This window comes from Chaetodon trifascialis, chromosome 3 (assembly GCF_039877785.1).
Source record: "Chaetodon trifascialis isolate fChaTrf1 chromosome 3, fChaTrf1.hap1, whole genome shotgun sequence".
NCBI lineage: Eukaryota > Metazoa > Chordata > Actinopteri > Chaetodontiformes > Chaetodontidae > Chaetodon > Chaetodon trifascialis.
This window is the reverse complement of record NC_092058.1, coordinates 27,967,825-27,988,382: the sequence shown is the minus strand read 5'-3', so window position 1 is coordinate 27,988,382 and position 20,558 is coordinate 27,967,825. Positions and strand designations below refer to the sequence as shown.

Genomic DNA, 20,558 nt, shown 5'->3' with positions numbered 1-20,558 from the left:
ATCCTACAACCCTTTTGACATGAATACACACATTAGCTTTTTTTTTTTCTAATATTCATTTTCTAGACACGGGCAACTGTCAACCAGTATCTGTAGCATAGTACAGAAGAATTCTACACTATCCCCAACATTAAACCCATGGTCTATGAGAACAATATCTCTACTGTAGTTCACTCTCTTCAGTGATCTGTTTATCACTAACTCTTCCTCCCCAGGCAGGAGATGTGCAAGAGACATACCCTTTGGGAGCAACACCTATCAGAAACTTCATAGTGTGGAGACGCTTAAGATGTCACATGGCATTGTAGCTTGAATTACATCACACTCTTGCCACTGAATTACAATTCCAATCTCGCCTGAAGTATGCCAGTTAACTTGCTTGTTAACTCTTGAACTGTTGAAACTCTAAAAGATTTGAGGTTCAACGTCTCTTACTCCACTGTAGAGTTTGGTTAAAGTTAACTGGCATACTTCATGCAAGATTGGAGTTGTTCATGTACCTTGAACAAGTGAAATTACTTGTTCAAATATAAATAGCACAGAGAAAGAGCGAGAGGTGACATAAGAATGACACTGCTGAAAACCTGCATTAAAGCAAAGAAGATGGGGAACCCAATGTAAAAGTATTTCTTGTTTTCATTCTTCTAAAAAGACTCGTCTAAATTGTGTGTCCAGTGCTTTAGTCCTAAGATGACCCAATGGTTTGCTTCATCCTTTCAATGTGATCTATGGTTAGGTCTGTCTGACATCCTGCATATGCATACAATATATGGGACTTGGGAGAGGGATTAGTTATTCAAATAACTCTCAAGATTATTCATGATATGAATTGTGTAGTTATTTTCTTAGTTGTCAACGTTCTTACAAAGGTTCAAGTTGTCTAGTCCAATTTACTTGCAGATTCTTATTTTACATCCTTATTTAACCAGGTGAGTTCTGAGATCTACATTGTATAAGTGTAATTCAAACTTAACATACATTATTTGTTGTCAGAGTCACATCTGCCTTAATCAACTATAATACTGGCTACAATTCATGTACCTTGTCAATCATGTAACATGCCAGTGATGTCCTCTGGCTCTGGGTTCTCAGCTGGAGATCCAGCAAGGCCTTTGCACCTTCTGGGCATATTTGTTCATAGTCTCTGGACTTCATCCTTTCCTCTCATAGATACTATGACACTATGACCTCTGACATAGGCCTTCTTTTGTGAAAACCTAGGTTAACTGCAGGAGTCCAGTCTACAGACTCATTATCTTTTAAAGCACAATGGCAGCCTAAAGAAAACAGCAAAACTATAATTAAACGTTTGTAATAATAAGGTTGCACCCTGCGCGACACTTTGTAGATAGCATTAGTTATCATTGCGACCTTGCTTGGTGTTCAGTTAAAGAGGTACAAAATACAGCAAAGCAAAGTAAAAACAACAACTTTAATATTAAAAAAAAAAAAAGCAAGAAAAAAGTTAGCAACACAAACATAGCCACATAAGCTATACTACCTTTGATGAAGTGGCCACATTTTTTGTGAATTTGTTGCATTTTTCTTTCCTCCTTCTTTTGAACTTTTTTCAACTTCTGGTACTTCATAAAAACTACTCGTGGTTTCTCAGTTTGATCGACTTAAGCAACTGTATACAATGCAAAAAATAGGCATTTTGAGAGTGTGTGATAAGGCTTCCTATGTAGAAAATCACTTCCTGCTGTTCCCCTGTAATTTGTGCCACAGCAACCCAATGAAGTAGAGTGATCAAACAAGCTATTGTTTACCCAGCACTAACGGCAAGGTAAGATAAAGGATCTCATCAACTGCTCTGCAACCTTTTGGTGTCGCAGAAACCTTTAAACCCATAGGTCTATTTATCAAAGCAACTTTCCAAAATCAGTTTTCATATCATATGTCTCTGCAGGCCTGAAATAACATGCCACCATCGATGCAACACACTGCTCCAAAGTCTCCCATTGGTGATCATCTGGTACTACTACAAACACTCTGATTTAATGCAGTGCAATACATCAACACCACCGCAGAATATATGACAGTGAGTCACCACACACTTAAAGTAGCCGTGGTGTTGGCGTTGTTCACCCAGTGTTGATGGAAAGGTCAACAATCACTGTTTGTCTTATTTAATAAATGTGTTTGACGCATAAAATCATCCTCTGTGTTCCTTGTTATACATACACTCACAGCTCATGACAGACTGCTAGGAATATGCCTTCACAGAAGGGCACCAGTCAAGCTTGTTATAAACTGAACGTAAAATTGATCATTACTGTTTTGCTGTTGACTGCGTGAATAAGCAACACAGCTGTCTAGGCCATAATCTCAATTTGTGTGAGGACAAGAGCACTTTAAGTGTCATGTTTCAGGGATTTTACAGCATATCCCCAATATTTCTCTCACTCCAATTATCTGCTGAGAGGGGCACTTCAGGACTATCTCCATACCTTCCTGCAGATTTGCTCTTTGGTTCTTCATTAATTATTTACTTAGTATCTGCATTGATCCCCTGCTTGTGTCAATAGTTAAAAGGTGCATATTTGATAATTAGCGATAGCGCAATTCCTGGAATATAGCCATGGACCTTGGGAACCTTGAGACATCATCAATGTTCACACGATTATCAGGGTTAACTGTTGGTGGATGTAAGTCTTTATGTTGAAAACACAAAGTAAGACTAAAATATGATAATCAGACTGTTCTCTGTGGCTGGGATGAGCTTAGTCGACGAACTGAGCTGATAAACAAGCCATGTAGCAAAAAGGGGGCACATAATGTACAATATAAATATAGTATGTAAGAGGAGATGATGATGATGATGATGATGATGATGATGATGATGATGATGATATAGATTTACACTGGTTCTAATCTACACTACACTACACTATGATATGTGTTTTGTTATGCATTCTTTGAAGGGTTAAACAGTACAGGAATCTGCTTTGACTGATGATCAACTGATGATCGGCTAATGTGGCACACATGACCTCCGTTTCCTGCTTGAACTGACACACAGAACTAAGATTGATCATCACACTATGCCTCATGTGTCTTGCTATGTGTCTGTACAGAACTCATCAAAGCCTTCTTTTGGTTTGCTTACTAAGATGACAATGTGTGATACACATCGACCTTAGCTCAGCTCATTGCTGACAAGTATTCGTTTAAATGACACTACAACAACAAAATCCTCAAACTGATCCTCAAATGAACAGACAGCTGCAAATGAAACCTTACAAAATTCAGGATACCTCAAAGTAAAGCCTTACTTCTGAGATGCTGAGAGAGTCAAGAGCAGAGAGTTTACTGAATCGATACTGGAAGAAAAATAGCCTATATAACTTAAATCAACAGTAAAGGACATAAATGACACTTTCACATATTCAACTGGAGGCCACAAGGCCAAAACACAGTGAGTGTACAGTGAGTTGCAGCTCAGACAGAATCAAACATAACTCAGAAATCTTTTCATCAAGATTTTCGTTTTTGTGAAATATTATTATTAATGTTTTCAGAAGTTATTTTTCTGATTAATCATTTGATTTATCATTGGCACACTGGAGAATTCTACAAGACATCCTTTATTACTTCCTTACAATAATTAAAGTGAATCCCATTGTCACATTGGTCAACAGACTGGCGAGCACAAAGTTAGAAAGATACAGATAGCTGATTTGTGTTGTAAATTAGTCAGGTAAGACTAAATGCCTGCAATTTGAATACTCTTGTCATTAAGTGCATGGCATATAAAAAAGTAATTACATTGAAAATGCAGTACTGTAGTCCTTTTACTGTTTTCTAAAAGATATTTCACCCTTCACAGGGTCAGTCAACACATCCAGATATTCAAGTGGCAGACATTACTGCAGATAACCCAGTGATAGTCCACGAAAGCTGTTCTGCGATACATTCCACGGACAATGACAGTAACAGTCAATTTGGCTTGCAGGGAGTCTCATTGATTGGTATGGTGGTAAAAGAAGGGTTATCTTGTCATGAAAGTCAACTCCTAAGCAGCAATGCACATTGACATAGACAGAGGTAATGGTATTGGCTCACCTGATGAGCATCCAGATCGATGATGGTAGCCCTGGAGATGCCTTCCACTCTCTCAAACAGAAACTGAGAGATGAATGGAAAAATATTTTTTTTCTCTCTGAACATCAAATATTCACAGTTCAGATTCTTGCTATTAGGTTCCAGAGTAAAACAATTTTGAAACAAAATTACATTTGAGCTGTAGAACAGAAATGTTCACAGAAACCTGGTTGAGGTCATACTCATCTTCTGAACAGAAGCAGTTGGGTGTCTTCCTGTCTCTTATTTTTATTAAACAGGTTACATCTGCATGTAAACATTTTACTTCTTTCTTTTTTGAATTCCATTTTATGCATAAACTCAAGCTTGTAAAGCATGATGGTGTACCTTCATCAGCTGCACGATATTGAACATCAATGAAAAAAAGCTTTAAAGCAAGACTATGCAGTGCTTACTGAACAGCAGCCACTGTGGCTAAACATCATGTGACACCCACTGGCCCAAAAAGATTTCCCATAAGCAATCAATACAAAGGAAGTGGCTGTAAAATGATAAATATGTTTTTGGTGTATATGATCAGATTATATGGTGCTCTGTATGTCCGACAGTAACTGTGTTCATTCTTTCTGTCTATCACACATAGATTTATTGAGCTGGGCTTATGTCCAGGTCACTTGAATCATTATTTTGCTGTGTCTGTTTAGTGAATAGGAAGGTACAAATGTGTAATAACTGTGTTTATGTTCATTCGTTCATACAGAGCAGTGATCACAGAGAGCAGAAGGTCTGCAGTGTAATGGCTTTGTTTGATGTCCATTACAGAAAAGAGGAAGACTACTCAGAGTCTCTCTTCAAATTGCTTCATGGTGTGTTCATATCATCAACCTCTAAAAGGTATTAGAAACTTGAGGGTGGAAACACAAGGATCCAATCACAGTTCTTGCAATTCCCATATGGTATCTGTCATGCCATGTTCTTACATTTTTGGGGATATGCGCGTCAGCTACAATGTAGAAACCAATGAGCAACCAACCAAGAAAATATAGCATATTACTACCCTTATCCTTTTACAGTAAGTGTTTCCTGTTAAGAGCCATATTAGTGAATTACTTTGAGCCATTCGGGTGTGTGAGGAGTTAGTTGGGGTCTGTAATGGACATGCTCTATGGGCCCATAATCACACAAGGCTAAGGAAGCTGTAAGACTTTTTGGACATATGCACCCGGTGAGTAGCCTCAGAGGTGAATGTGACACCATCTTGGAACATGGCTTACAATCCTCTTAATACATCTGAACCACTGGCAGGAAGCTATGAAACAAAGCAATTATTGATGAAACCAGTGAAAGAGTCAAAATCCACTGTTTCCATACTTTGTGAAAATACATTCCAAATTTCAGATGAAACTCACAGGACGCCTGGGCAGTCTTAGTAGTGCAAAATTACCTTTTAAAAACTGTGAAGCCATCCTTTAAGTATTATTAGCTACCATCAGCCACAAAGAGCTATGGGCCATATGAGACCAAGTAAGGCTGCAGCAGCAAAAGCAAGAGTGTGTTTCTTGCTTATGAATGTAATTTTTCATTTGTTAGAGGAAGCCTGTGTTATTTCTTCTTTCAACAGATACATAGTCTCACTTTAATAAAATAAAACTCCTGACGCTACATGTAACCAAGCAAGGGTTTGAATGAATGTTTCCAATGAGCTTACACTGTGTACAACATCACTCTTACCTTGATGGCCAAAGTGATGTCTGCATAGGCACAAAAGCCCCCTCCTCTGTCGCTGGAGCAGTGGTGGAAGCCTCCTCCTGGGAAACAGAAAATCCACTGGCTCAGTGTCAGGGCCATTAGAGAAGCTGAGCAGGTCACTACATATCTGAGAAGTCTATTATTCTAAACGACCATAACTGGCGATTTAAAATAGGCAGTTATTGAGTTTATTGCGGCTTAGAAAAATGGCTGGTGTTCCTCTGTGGTACAACAATGGGTGTATTGACACTAGAATGGGACTGTTCAATTGCTCCTACAATGCCTGAAGAGTAGCTATGTAAAGGGATGGAGAGAGAGACTATGAAGAGACTCTTTTTTAAATTGGGATGATAGCCATTCATTAAGGTTAAGAGTTATAGTCCCCTCTGCCCTGCTATGCTCATGTTCATTAAACTATAGTGTAGAGTAGAATATTAATAAAGGCTGGAAAGACGACGGGTGAAATATGATTATCATTTACTGCCTGGCTTCCAAAACCAGTCTTTTATACAGCCCCTACGACCTCATGGTGTTGAGACACAATATGCAGATGCCAGACACATCTGAATAGCCTTTATATCTTTATTAAAATCCTGTTTATTGATGCAGAACAATCTTTCGCCCTGATTCATCAACAGAAGGCGTGAAGTAGCTGAGCAAGCAGCAGATACAAAGTGAAAGCTTTTTTGTTCCCTGCTAAGCAAAAACCTTGGGGGTACTCAAACAGCCCACCTACTGACGGCAGCAAGTCAGCAAGGAAATGCAATAGTAACAAACACCCAAGCTCAAGTTCTATCTAGCTGAAAAATCACGCAGTCAGCTCCTCTGCAAATGCATAGAGAGATACTGTATTTAGATGGTGACAATATTAGCAAGGGTGATTTTCTGATGAGTGTCAAAACTGCCCTGAAACTCCAGTGTCAAATTGAGTGTCACACCATGACCTGGACGAAAAAGATGCAGCCTTGCGTCAAACTTTTAAAATCCAACTTTCCAAGAAATGAAAGGTAATGCCGCCTGTATCACACATTTCATTCATGTAGCAGGGAAACATTTATGTGTCATCATATTTCTATTGAATGCTCACTGCCAACACAAATGTTCTTACTGAGAGTTTCTGCAAAACCTTTCTGTATATATTTCAGTTGTTTTTCCTACCATATCCACTCCTGACTGAAGCACAATTCATGTTTTTATTGTTATATTCAGGCAACTCTGAGAACTTGGTTATGGATAGGTTAGAGAAAGTGTGTATACCGTTGAAAGAGTCAACACTGACTTGAAGCCTGGGACAAGACATGTTGATTCTTCCAATATTTAAACAAAAACACTGCCTTTCCCAAACTTCCCAAGTGCTCACGTTATATTCCAGGGCTTTAGACCAGTGGTGTCCTTATTACATTACACTTGAAGAGGCAAAGTGGAGTTAGACTGGCCCAAAGTTCCTGTGATCTGAGTGTTGTAAAAATCAAGAAAACAAAAAACACACGTGTGTTTCTATTTCCAAACATGGTTTCCACTTACACTGTATCCCCATGAGAAAGGATAAAATGAACAGTCCTTATGCTGAGAGTCAAATCATGGCCCCATAAGGGTGAAGACTGGCCCTGTCGATCACTTTGGTCATGCACTTCACTATATTACCATTTTTCCTGCACCTCACCTTTCCATGGTTGGTTTAGACCAAATCACATAACATGCTGAAAAGTTAAACTAAAAATGCAAAACCATCACCATCATCATCATCATCATCATCATTTTTATTTCTATGGTTGATGCCATTACTGATTTGTTTCCACTTTTTCAGCTCTTTCTGCTCTGGTATCTTACTTTTGGCCTTCCAGAGATAACCACACTTTATCTACCCCATAACACCCTGTACCACAGCGCTTTATTTTTTGTAAAATGCTTTATATATATTTTGTTGCAATGCAACGATACAACAGTATAGTCAGAAATGCAGAGATCATCGTGTTTGTTCTGTCTTTGTCATTTGAAATGGTTCCATTCTGTCTGTATGTATAGACAGTTTCTCTGGAAGCAAATCTTAAGTACGCAAACACTCATCAGACACAGACCTGTTAGACACAGAGCCTGTTCATCACACAACAAAACTGAATCCACTACCAAAAATGGAAAAAAAGCCAAGTGTAAAAAGGCAAGTTTGGGCCTCTACAAGTTGGCCAAGTTGTCACTGAACTGTGAGTCTTGAGGACACCTGCTTTACAAGAAGAGGAACTGAAGGGTCAACTCCAAAGTGCCACAACTCACAGTGCCAACCAGGAAGAAAAGGCCAAACCACCTCTTGCTAAGCTGGAGAATTAAAATGGGGAAATACAAACTGTGTCCAAAATTTCAACCTGACATGCTGTTTAGTACGCAATATCAGTCGGTGAGATTTTTTAGTATGTCCAAAAATGTATGAAGCCAATAGCATGTGAGGTGTATACTGTTTCTGGGGAAACCTTACAGTCACTGAAAGCAGCAGGGTGAAATCAGGTAGCCTCTGCACCTGCACTCACACAGTACCCACTTATCACCCCACAGCAGCGCTGGAGGAGATGTGGACTGGAGCTTAACAGTATGTTGTTTAAGTGGTTAGTACAGCACCAATCCATTCTTCAAATATGTGAAAATGAAATGCAATTAGTTATACACACTTAATTGCATTTGAGAAACATAGGCATAGTTTACTTTGCAAGATGTCTGGCCTATACCAGCTAAAGTTAGCAGCTGTCCCTAAATCCAACTGTTTAGCCATCTGGCTCGCTAGCTAGTTGTGACTTTTGATAGCATAGCATCCTATTTACTATAGGTAAAGGGGAGCTGTGTGAATCTTATGGTAGTGAGCTTGTGTTTTTACCACCACTATCCCCCTGTTTCACATCAGACAGACCAGTCAAGGGATGATGATGATGATCAGGAAGTTAGTGCTACTGATCTGTGTGGAGCAGGTAAAGAGTGAAAAGTAAATAGCCTAATGATGATTCTCACAACAACAATAACAAAAGGTTCCTTTTACCTGTGGCTTTATTGTCTATGCTCTCTATATTAGTCTAAATTGTGAATATAGTCTTTTTATGTGAATTTATGCCCTTTAACATTTTGGGGTGAAGCAGACAAGATTTAGCTTCAAATAAAGTGCAGCAGTGTAGAGCCTGGTGGAGGAGTGAGTGAATAATTGTCATTTTCAATGACGATAACAGCAGAAATAACTCACTAAATAAATATACAGTATTCTTTTCCCTCAGGAAGGACCCAGTGGCCTCTGCTCAATTGTGCCCCCAGAATCTTTGCTTACATGATGCCCCTGATTACAGTATGCATTCACTGGACATAATTATCCCACAATGCAATACTGTGGTGACAATACAGCAACATAACAGACAATGGCAAACAGCAACCAAGGCAGCTGTGGCATAATGTCAACAATGCTTCAGTCTCCAACCAGCAAAGAGTTTCAGGAAGTGACAGATATGCACTGAGTAATGCGTCTGAAAGATATATACTACTACTACTTTATTCACACTAAAGTTTGTTCAATAATAGTACATGTATAGTGTATGCAGTGCATAGTATGCAATTTTGTAGGCAGAAGAAGATGGGCATGGCTCTGCAGAGTGACAGGAGAGAGTGTGATGCAAGCTAAGCATATTAATGACTTGCTGGCACAAGAGCCAGCCATTACCAAAGTATGAAAAATGTGCTTTACCAACTGTGCAGGGTCATGCAACATTTGGATGAGGAGAAGAGTGTGAAGAAAGAGGCAAAAAGGTTGCAAGAGCCCCATGATGTCTTGAGCAATGTGAAGTCTTCTTCAGCATGTGTGTGAGAAGAAGATACAACAAGATACAAAAAGAACTGCAAGACATGGAAGTTGCATACAAGGTGGAAAAAGACAAGAATGCAAGATCTAACAATCCAAATTTGTTTCATATAAAATATCAACCTCAGCATGAACTGGGCTTAAGTTTGAATTTGAAAAAAAATGACAGCCTTCAGAAACATCTGAATGAGGAGAACAGATTTCAGAGAAGCCTCTCAGAGAAGGTATAAGATCTGGAGCTCATGAGAAAGCTAAGCTCTGCCAGCGACCACCTGCAAAAGCACAGCGAGATCAAAGTCCTGCAAGAAAACGCAGACCTCTGGCAAGAAACTGCCAAGCTGAAGGTGGAGGTGTTGGAACAAAAACGAGGAAAAGGAGCCTGTCCCTAATTCAAATGTCCACAAGCGACTGACAGAGGTCAGTGTCCACATCTAAAAACTCCCAAAAATAACAAAGAAACCTCGAACGTGGAAGAGATTCTACAACTTTGTGGGACCTAGAAAGCAAAAGATGATTCAAGAAGAGTCCAACTCCAACCGCAACTCAGACACTTCAATTAAATATCAATACAATACGTTTAAATAATAAAACTGCTTAAAGAGTTTTATTCGTGTGTAAAGAGTTAAATAGGTGTATTTACATCACTGGGCTTTTAAAAGAAAAATCAACAAAATGTTAGGGTGTTCATCCAAACACCATCATTTTACCTCCTGTCACTTTTTACGACACAGAATACTTTGCATTTAAAAGCCCTGAAAACCTATTCACTCAGCCTCTTCCTATCAGCGATGGGATCCTACATGAATGCTCAGTTTTCTGCTTAAGTTAGAACAGTTTTGCATATTTAACAATTTCTGTATTTCATTTTTTTTTTTTCATCACAGATGATGTCACAGTTTCATACACCAATCAGGGTATTGTAACATTTAAATGAAAATCTACTAACAATTGATGGGTTGCTTGGTTACGGTAAGTATACCTGATCAAATCACACCCACACTATCCTGATGAAGCAGATTAGTCGAGTATTTGACAGTTCAGCCAAATACCAAAGGATTTTATGTCCAAATTTAAACATGATTGTTGCTTATTTTCTATGACTATTCAACGTTATTGAGGATTTCACACCATGTTCAGGGGTTTTAAAAAAGCTCTATATGTTGAATCTGTTGGGTCATGTCAAACATCACAACTGCTGGTGCCACTGGTCAGATTGTTACCATGGAACATGGCTCTTAGGTCAGATGGACTAACTTCTCCACAATAAGCCAGTCTTTACTGTTGTGAAACTGTCCAACTTTCATTAAACTGGCCTAACACTACAGACCAGTGTAAAATATCTTTGTAAAACTGACCCCTGGCGTCCTGTTAAAGTCTCAGGTCCTGTAATGGATGTCCAGAAAACTTTGGCTCTTGTTCTAAGTGAATAAAGTTGTAATTCTTATTCTTTAGAATAAAGGTGAGATGTGGACAGCCAGAGTGCACAAATCTGACCTTTTCCTCTCCTAACACCGATTCTGATCCGTAAACTTCAAGTATCTCTCAATACATATCAGATCTGTATGCAAATCTGTGCAACAGCTAAACAAAACTATTTACTGGAAATTGGTCACATCAGGCTGATAGGACAATGTCAATATCAGGGCTGGTACCAATCCAGTGGATCAGGTAAGTTCATCCCTGGAGGAGAGCATATCAACAACTGTCAATAAGAACAGCACACTTTTGAATAGGAAAAAATGCTGCCGCTGAATCCAGGCAGCAATTACATTTGCTCACAAACATGTCAAAAAATTGTAGTATATAAATGTACTGTGTAGGAGATAAGGTTGAACACTGACAGTTACAGGAATCTCGCATATTACAGTTAAATGTATGCTAGTTGCAGTGGGATTGGTTGTCTATGGGTGATGGTATCTGTACTTAGAACTCACTTACCTACATTAATAGCCCATCCTCGTTCAACAGCCAGTTTTCCTGCCTGTGGAAGACAAATTATTTTGGTAAAACTTTTTAATATCAATCTAGAAGAATGTATTACTGAAGAACAGGAAAAAAAAAAAACTTTATGGATTTAGAAATATGTCTCTAAGCAATGCTGCTTTTCAGTTCAGGAGAAAACACACTTCAAATACTGTCTGTGTTTACCACAGCTTCAGTTTCTCCCATTTGTAAACCTGACCTCCAGCCCTGTAAGGCACACACTGTACATAGCCTTTAAATTTACATACAGAAAACAAGAAACATTAAACAATTCCTCCTGGAGGTTTTTGTGTGTTTCTGTCCAGCAGCTGTGTGGTTAAAAGGAAATGTAATCAGAGATGTCACTCTGGAGGCATTTCTTTCATTTCCTTTGGTGGTTCACCGAACATATCTGGAAACATTGGGCCAACAGATAAACTGTTGCTCTTTAAGACACAGTTCTGACCTGTAATTTTCCCTGACATCACAAGTTGTCATTTTTAGACTTATGCTCTTGTATTGGTCAAACAAAGAGACACATTTTGTAAATACGGCTTTAGAATTGTTGGTATAGTAGGGTTTAGATCCTCTCATTTCACAGTGGAAAAGGAAGCAAGTAAGTCTATTACCCAGAATGATTTAAACTGAATTCCTTTAAACATGAATGTTGTTGCTGAAGCACACTTTCACCTGTAGAATAACAATGTGTGGTAATAGACATTTTCACTTTTTCTCAGAGAATTCTGTTACAGCCACTGTCAGTCATACCTACTCCTAAGAGCATATTTCATGGGAAAAGAGAACGACAGCCAGTATTTGTCTCACATGCTGATCACCTAATCCTGATGTGCATGGCTATGCATGAGCATGGAGTCATTCAGGGCTGGTCGCTCCACTGGCTCATCTTCTTAAGAAACCATTGAGGGCTTATCTAGTACACTTCACAAATAAAGGACATTCTTGGGAATGTAGTTACAAACCCTTCAAACCACTAGCTTGTTTTCAAGGGCTGATGGCCAAAATACAATCTAATAAATCATTAATAGCTGAGACACATGAGCTACATTCAAGGAAATGGGGCATGAGAAAATGGAATGAGAGCACAGATTTCTTTCTAAGGCATGTCAAGATTTCTCTCTTGTATGAAAAAGGAGGTTTCTCTTCATGTATTCTGGTGCTCAGCATGTGGGATGCATAAAGGGTACAAATATAAGCTGGGGAGATTGTGTGTAAATGCCAATATGCTCTCTGATGGATGAGTAATTACACACATTAGTATGTATGCACACACTGGCCATGGCTTTGACACTCCACTCTGCGGAAAACAAACATAAGAGTACCAGGCATATTTTACTATTGCCCTCTAATTTTGTCTGCATGACACCACCAACCATCAGATCCAGAATGCACCTTTTTGCATGAAAAGACCTTTGGCATGATGCACTGGTAACCAGGCAATGTGACTTTGCATAATACTGATCAGCTTATTATATGCACATTCAAGTCTGAAGTCATTAGCTTCCTGTATATTTCTTATTCTTCATTTTAGCATAACAAGACCACTAGAGATGGCTCCTAGTTTCTCTACCAAGAGTTTTACTGGGCGGAAACTCAAACTGTCAGCCCAGATCATTTGAGATATTACAGAAATAAAAGCACTGATCATGGAAATGAAGACAATATAATCACTTCCGGTTTTCTATAGGAAATAAACTCAAGCTATTGTTTTGTGGCATTTAAATAAATTAAAAATATAATTACTAATATTTGTCAGAATTATAGGGGTAAAATCCACTACAGGTACAGTTTTTAAACAAAGGTGTTTGGCAATGTCTGCCTCTCTATAGATATTCTGTGGTTTCAGACCTATCACAGTACAACCTACTGGACCCTAAGCAGCCAGATGTCAACCACAACCTTTGACTTAGCTCCCTTGCAGACCATTTCCCTCTGTCAAGCCAACCACACCTGCCAGCGTTACATAATGAGGGCCTCTTTGCTTTTTATTACCTTCTTCACTGGCGTACTTCAGGGCTCAGTCCGTGGCCCACTTCTTTTTTCCCCTTTTAGTTTTTCTCTTGACTCAAGCATCGCACCTCACCCACTGCCAAACAGCAAATCTGTTCAATTTTCAAATCCAAATCACAACAGAGGTTTTCTCAGGACCCTTTCCACGTAGAGCTGGTACAGAGCATACTCTTTATCTACAGAGACCCAAAAATTCCATCATGATCAAGCCCTTGGCGACAGTGGCGAGGAAAAACTTCTTCCTCTTCCTCTCACTCTAACATAATGACAGGCTGAAGAACTTCTACACAGCAGGTTTACCTCTCCAAATGCATGTTGTCTCACCACTGCAAGATCAATCTGATTGCTCTTCATGTCTGGGAAATACATTCTACAAGAAACATCCATTACTATTTATTTTCACTTTCTTTTCAGCAGGTGCCCCCCCACCCCCACCCATCCCAGGGGTTTGCTTCTCTTGTTCTCCCTCAGGCTTTGTTCTATTATCAGTGACAAAGCAATTAAGAAGTGAAAAAGACACTAAATTCAATTCTACAAAACCTTGTTGTCAATGAACACAAAGCTTGAGGGTGATGTTAAGTTTCTGCAGATCAACTAAGCAATCATGAATATCTCTGTGTTTCATACTAAGTATCATCATTACACACAAGTAACATAATAAATTGTGCCCATTTAAAAGACATATGTCAATTCTTTTCTATGGACTTGCTGCACTACTAGCCATACCTAAAGTCAGACCTCAAGTTTAGGTGAATGAGACTGTCCAGCATGACACGCCAGTCTGATGAAACTCAACTCTGTCAAACTATGTAGTGCTGATCAAGTATGAGTCAAGATCAGGTGACTGCATTGCCTATATGTGAAAGTTTGCGACCAGGCCACCATTTTTCCCACTTGAAAACAGATGAGCCAAAACCAAGCACTGCCCAACTTGCAGTACATCACACACCAGCTGGAGTATATAGTGGGCTCGTGCACCCATAATTCTATAACATAAATGAAAAGATTTCTGCTGCATATGAAATAAAGACAGATTTCTCTGAAATTCTAACTTCGTTAAGGATAATGAATTTCAATGGGTAAGTTACAGAGTATGATGAGACACTGAGATATAGTTCATATCGAAATATTTCAGAAAGTAACAGCTGTTTTTGGGGAAATGCTTTAAAATTCTGTAGTTGATGTTTAATTACCACATCTGTGATGCTGACTGTGTGTTTGGGGCTGCATGGGTAATCTGTAATGCACCTGCAGAGCTGTATTATTTGACAGGGACAGTAGTGGATGATGTCATTATTAGAGAGTGGCACATCATCTCTTGAACATGAGCTCTATTTGTACCTCTGACAAATGAGTGTGGATAGTAGAAGATAGGTGTCGTGTGTTAATACTTTAAGCCACAAACATATGGAGGAAATTAGGCTCTCAGATAGCTACCATTATTGTTCCTCCAGTTTGAGTCCGCAAAGGCCTCAACACCTTCCGCTGCACCAGGAAATTGGGCAGAAACAGGAGAGGTGGGATTTCTGTGATGGTGGCCACCACCAGAGACCACTATAGTGAGAAAGAACACAATTATACACAGTGTATAGAGACCTTTTTCTGTGCTAAGACTCTTTACTTATGAAGCAAACAAAATCACAGATGGACTTCAGTACTGAAAAGAAGTTAAAAAAAAAAAAGCATGATGTTTCAATGTGTGCCCACCAAGGTTTGGATATAACAGTGGAAGAAGGCTGACTAAAGAAAGACATAATGCTGCCACTGCGCTGAGTCCTGAGCCTTGACTCTCACATGAAAACTTGACAGCAAAGAATAATGCAAATTCACTGCAGAGTACTGAGGTGCCTCTCTTAAGTCCTTCAAGATTTGGCTCTGTATGCAGTAGTGGGGAGAGAAAATAAATACAAAGTCTTTGAACATGATGGAACTACTGTTATCAGTTCTACTTTTCCTGCAGCAGACACTCCTTTATGAGAGACTTACAACCACATCTCAGTAGTTCTATACCACTGACTGTATGAAACATCAACAAACAACTGAGCCGCAGCCTCCCAACTCCCCTTTGGAAGGAAAAAAAATACAAGCAAATATGGATCCCAATCAACATCTGGGGCCAATAAATTAAAAGTGCAAAAACTCTTATTGACTCAAAGGACTCAGAGAGGCGCTTTGCTCTGAATATGCTTGACATGATTGAGTTGAATGTGGAATAATGTGGGGTAATCCACTGCATCTTGATGAGGACTCTGCTCTGTTATGTCACCAAGAGCATTACAACATGAGAAAAATGTCAAATAGAAGGAACATTTAGCACAAAAACTCCCAGAAAACATACTGTTCAGCCACATTCACATTCATATTCACAATCACATTAATGCCAATACTAAATATGAACAGTGACATCAGATTTTAATAACAAATCAATTAAAAACCCTGATGATCCCTTAGCTCCTCAGTTTTACTGAACGATGCATGTAAAACATGGAGGAGATGTAGAAGGAAAACAAGATGTGAAGAGATGAAGAACTGTGGAGAACATGCCATGCTGTCATAAAGACAGATGCAGTAAAGGTTGCCAGTATTGAAGGAAAACAAAGTGACCTTTAATCTGTTGAGGTAGCGTTTGGTGTGAACCACCAACAGATCCTCTTCAGTAGCTTCGAGGGCTTCCACGATGTTTCCATCAGTGATGAACTTCTCCTCTGAGACAAAGGCATTGTGTTATTAGAGTCTTAAGAGGTCAAATAGGCTTGAGACTGAAAATATGAAATATGACACTGCTGTTACACGAAAAACTTCGACTGTGATGCCAATTTTATAAACTTTCTAGTCCTACAACAACAAACAGATACAGCCATTTATCTCATGGAGATGAATGCACAACAATTCAGCATCCCCAGCTTGGTATTAAGTGGATGTGGGTTTTACTAAAATAGCACTGCTGAACCAAGATGTCATCAGTCATCTGAATTGTTATTAGTGAAAAACTCATTTGCATTCCGGAGCCCACGAGGAGAGGCACTGGAGCCTGAGCAACACGTTGGCAAGATCAATATTATTTTAGCTCATAATTAATATACCGTACTGGCATGTGGATACATATTTGTCAACCCATAAGTAACAACGGACTGCAGGACTGCAGTGCAAAAATGGCAAACATACAGTATGTTTGAAGTCTTTATCACACAGTTTGTCCACCAGAGGGCACTGACAAGTGTATTTACTGTGAACCTGTTTTGTTTTATTTTGTTTTTGTTTTTTTTTTAATAGACAGATGTAATGGATCTTTATCAAAACAAGTAACTATTAAAAAACATAAAAAACATAAGTGCAGCATTATTTCAAGAACATCAGATTTTTTTTCTTAAATATCGTTATCAGTATTGGCCTCAAAGACCCAGTATTAGTCGAGCTCCAGCACCAACCATAATTCAAATACGCATGGACTATACTGTACATTAACCCTGCAATTAGGACTGGAGGCGGACATGTTGAGATGATGACCATAACAATGTTGCCACGGAGATCACTTGAGACCCATGCCAGGTACAGCAACACTCTATGGTCAAAAAACCAATCCAACAGTACAGCCGTCTACACTATTACTACATTAAGATTCTGACATCCAGCTTATATTTGACTCTGTGCTTCATTTCGGGACTGTTTTGTTTTTTCTCAGACCACTGGAACACAGGAGGGCTGTTACACTCTACTGTTTAAAAATAAATAAATAAATCAGCCTCTGACTTTGAATGAACCACATAGGGCTCATTAAAATCTATTACACAACATATTCCTTTGTAGGATTTTCTAAATATGCTAGTTAAATCTGCAATATCATCCTCTTTTTATCAATTTCTTGCAAGGGTATGGTTTTCATGTGACAGCAGAAGCTCGGTTCTTTATCTGCACTCTTAACTTCTGAAAGTTTTGCGAATTCATTAAGCTGTGTACAGCGTTTTCTACAGCAAAGACAATCCATGGTGCAATTTGACAACAACCTCGTGTGAAGTCTTGCCGGTTAGCCAATGACAGTTTTCCCTTGGCATTGGGTCTCATCCCCTGAATCTGCACACAGTCCCAGAGGGAGCTTTCTCTAATTATCTGTGCTCTATTGCTCTGCATTTCCCCTCTCCAGCAACTACACCTCACCTCTCCACTATCTCCTCTTTGTTCTCTACGTCTCTTTGCCTCTCTGAACCACTCTGAGGAATTCCAAATACATCAGCTCAGGGAGATGTCCTCCCCATCTATTTGTCATTTGCTTACCTTTCAAAAAGTGAATGACTTTCCCCCACTTCCCTGCATCAAATGGATGGAGCTTTTCAAGGCCCATGAAGGTGATGTTGTAGTCTGGGTGGTACACAATGGGCATGCATGTCCGCGGGATGTTGGTGTACAGCTGACTGTGATGAAAGCTGAAAGAAAGTTAAAAAAAAGCTGTTCAATACAATGGTGCAGCATTACATTTACATGTGGTGATTTCCCCAGTGGTCTAATAAGCACTACTGGAACTGTCATGCCTGTGCTGCTCACCTCCTTTTCCCTTCATTATCTTCTTTGTGAGACATGTTTTTCAGGCATTGCTTCTTTCATCTGGGGACAAGAGAAAGAAAAGATCACCAACTGACAATAACAATCATTCATTTCTAACGACTGAAACTATTGACGGCAACTCTCAGGACATAAATAATTCTAATTAAATATTAGATTGAAAAAGTATGATTTAATTTAGCTGCTTCAGTGCAGAAATGACATTATATCCACATTACTGCATAACAAGAATGGGGGACAATGAACTACATGAATCCAAACAGGCTGGCTCAGTTGGCGCATGCGCAGTGCAATGTGCGTATTTGCAACGACGCAACGACATAAGGATATGTGTCAGCGGACATACACTGCCTCCGAACATGAGTGTGGATGCCTTGAATGATTGAGCCCAGCTCGTTTAAGCGCTGAAGAGAAGCTGTATCATACACCACTGCAGTAAACCAGCCTGGAACCGTTTTAGTGAAACAGAAAAACTTGCGACGGCCGACGTGACTCACCTGCTACTGTATGTGGAATAACACTGGTCACCGAATCGCTGCTGGGAATGAATAGTCTCTGGCGACTGTCGGTGTCTGTCCTCCCCGACAGGAGACAGCTTGGGTTATTTGTAAATAGCTCGTTAAGAAAAGGAAAACGTCTTTACACGGATTGTTTGACTGTACCCTTTTTCCCTCCTGCTCCACTGCAGCGTAGAATACGTACGTAGGATGTGCGCAAGCTCCGTCAGTTACGTTGTTAGCGCACACGGAGATTTAAAGCAAAATAAACGCACTCCAAAAAGCTTTCAGTTTCACTTACAAATGTTAACGGCGCAATGCTGTTCTTCCCCCTCAAGTGTAGCGTAGAGGTATAGGGAACATAAAGTCGTGTCATTAAAATATTCAAGTAAGGTGCAAGCAAATGTTTCCACCACTGATGATAGTGGCCCATGGCAAAAATGCATTTATTTAACCCAGTTCTAAGTAATTAAATCTTATTTAATAGGCCTAGCCATGTATATAATTGTAATACAGTGTGTCATTTTATAAGGGCTCCCCTAGTCCCTGCCTGCCTTTTGTCATTTTTCTATTAGTAGTACAGCACACATTTCCATATAAGCTACTAATCTGTATTAAATAAGCAGTCACAGAGCTTGTAATATTTGTAAGCTACTTAATCAATTTCACTTCCCCACATATTTCCCAACCATTCATATTTGTCTCGCATATATTATTTTGTTTTTCCTTGCACAGTTACAACACTTTTGCAGGGTGCAGCAGAAGAACAATTTCACCAGCTGGATCATCAAAGTTTCACCTTATTACAGAATGTGTAGTGAGGATTTAGCAAGGAAGAAAGATGAATACAATGCTTTTACTTTTACTTTAACAACATACTGAATGTTCCCACAGGGATCAAAAAAGTTTTATCTCCTCTGATTTCAGTATGTGCAATAATGTGCCATTCCCCATAAGAACTCCCCTGAATGCTCTTTTGTAACAGAGTGAAGTGAATTCACTCAGCACAGTTTTTACCACTGCAATGCAGGCACAGACAGGCAAAATGTTACCTGTAATTCTTGTGAATTGGATGACTCTGTAATCCTGCCCATTGGCAGCTGAAGAGGCAGATATCTATAAATAGCATATGTTAATGCGTGTATGTGGCAGTAGAGAAGGTCTGCCTCTGAAGTGAGGACAAGCATGATCTCTCTGCTGGACTGAAAATCTGAAAAACTCAGTTATTTTCCTATGTGCAGGACAGTGAAACAACAGTGACCTTACTGTGGCCTGTGGTGTATTTTTAGCTCATGTTCATTCCCTATACAAGGTGTGGAGAATACTGCATATGGATAATTGCTGTGATATTCATACACAGTGCTGAAAAAAACAAGAAACTAACCAGAGCCTCAATACTTAAGGCTTTAAACTGGCAAAAAAAAAAAAAAAACCCAAATCATTTATTTTGTTTGCTTTAACCATTGACCTTGTTTTTGTAGTTTTGAATTGTCTGTTCAACAGAAAACCCCATCACCAAAGAAATGTTTGGTTAATGTTAAGTAAGACAAGTAAAACTAAAGGTTTAGTAAACTGAGTTTATGTGACATGATGAGATGGACATAAAATTACACACATCTACCAAAATGCTAGGAATAACACAATAAAGTATACATTTATTTCCATTGTTGCTCTAATATTGTTTCAGGTACCAAAAAATAGTCTGTCAAGTTATTTATTCAGTCAACTGTCTTTTTTTTTTTTTTTCTTTTTCAAAATTGTCTATGGAACAAACTTCTTTGAAGGATTTTAAGGTCTCTCTCCATGCTGGGGACTTGGGTATGTAGTACCACTATTTCCCTCACTGTCACAGCACTGAAAATAAATCCTGGATCAAAACCGAGCTTAAGCGGGCT

The 20,558-nt window shown here is 39.2% G+C and overlaps 1 protein-coding gene across 1 annotated transcript in view; it reads right to left on the bottom strand.

Annotated features, from left to right (window-relative positions):
• The window catches only part of hdac11 (histone deacetylase 11), a 33,096-nt gene extending 14,205 nt beyond the window's left edge, over window positions 1-18,891 (bottom strand). The window contains exons 1-8 of the mRNA XM_070958721.1: window positions 18,664-18,891; window positions 18,149-18,208; window positions 17,882-18,030; window positions 16,214-16,314; window positions 15,047-15,163; window positions 11,558-11,600; window positions 5,776-5,852; window positions 4,066-4,128 (exon numbers count right to left, since the gene is read on the bottom strand). Coding sequence (XP_070814822.1) covers window positions 4,066-4,128; window positions 5,776-5,852; window positions 11,558-11,600; window positions 15,047-15,163; window positions 16,214-16,314; window positions 17,882-18,030; window positions 18,149-18,183 — 585 coding nt within the window. The 5' untranslated portion in view covers window positions 18,184-18,208; window positions 18,664-18,891. The remainder of the gene's footprint in view (window positions 1-4,065; window positions 4,129-5,775; window positions 5,853-11,557; window positions 11,601-15,046; window positions 15,164-16,213; window positions 16,315-17,881; window positions 18,031-18,148; window positions 18,209-18,663) is intronic.
• Between the last annotated feature and the right edge of the window lie 1,667 nt (window positions 18,892-20,558).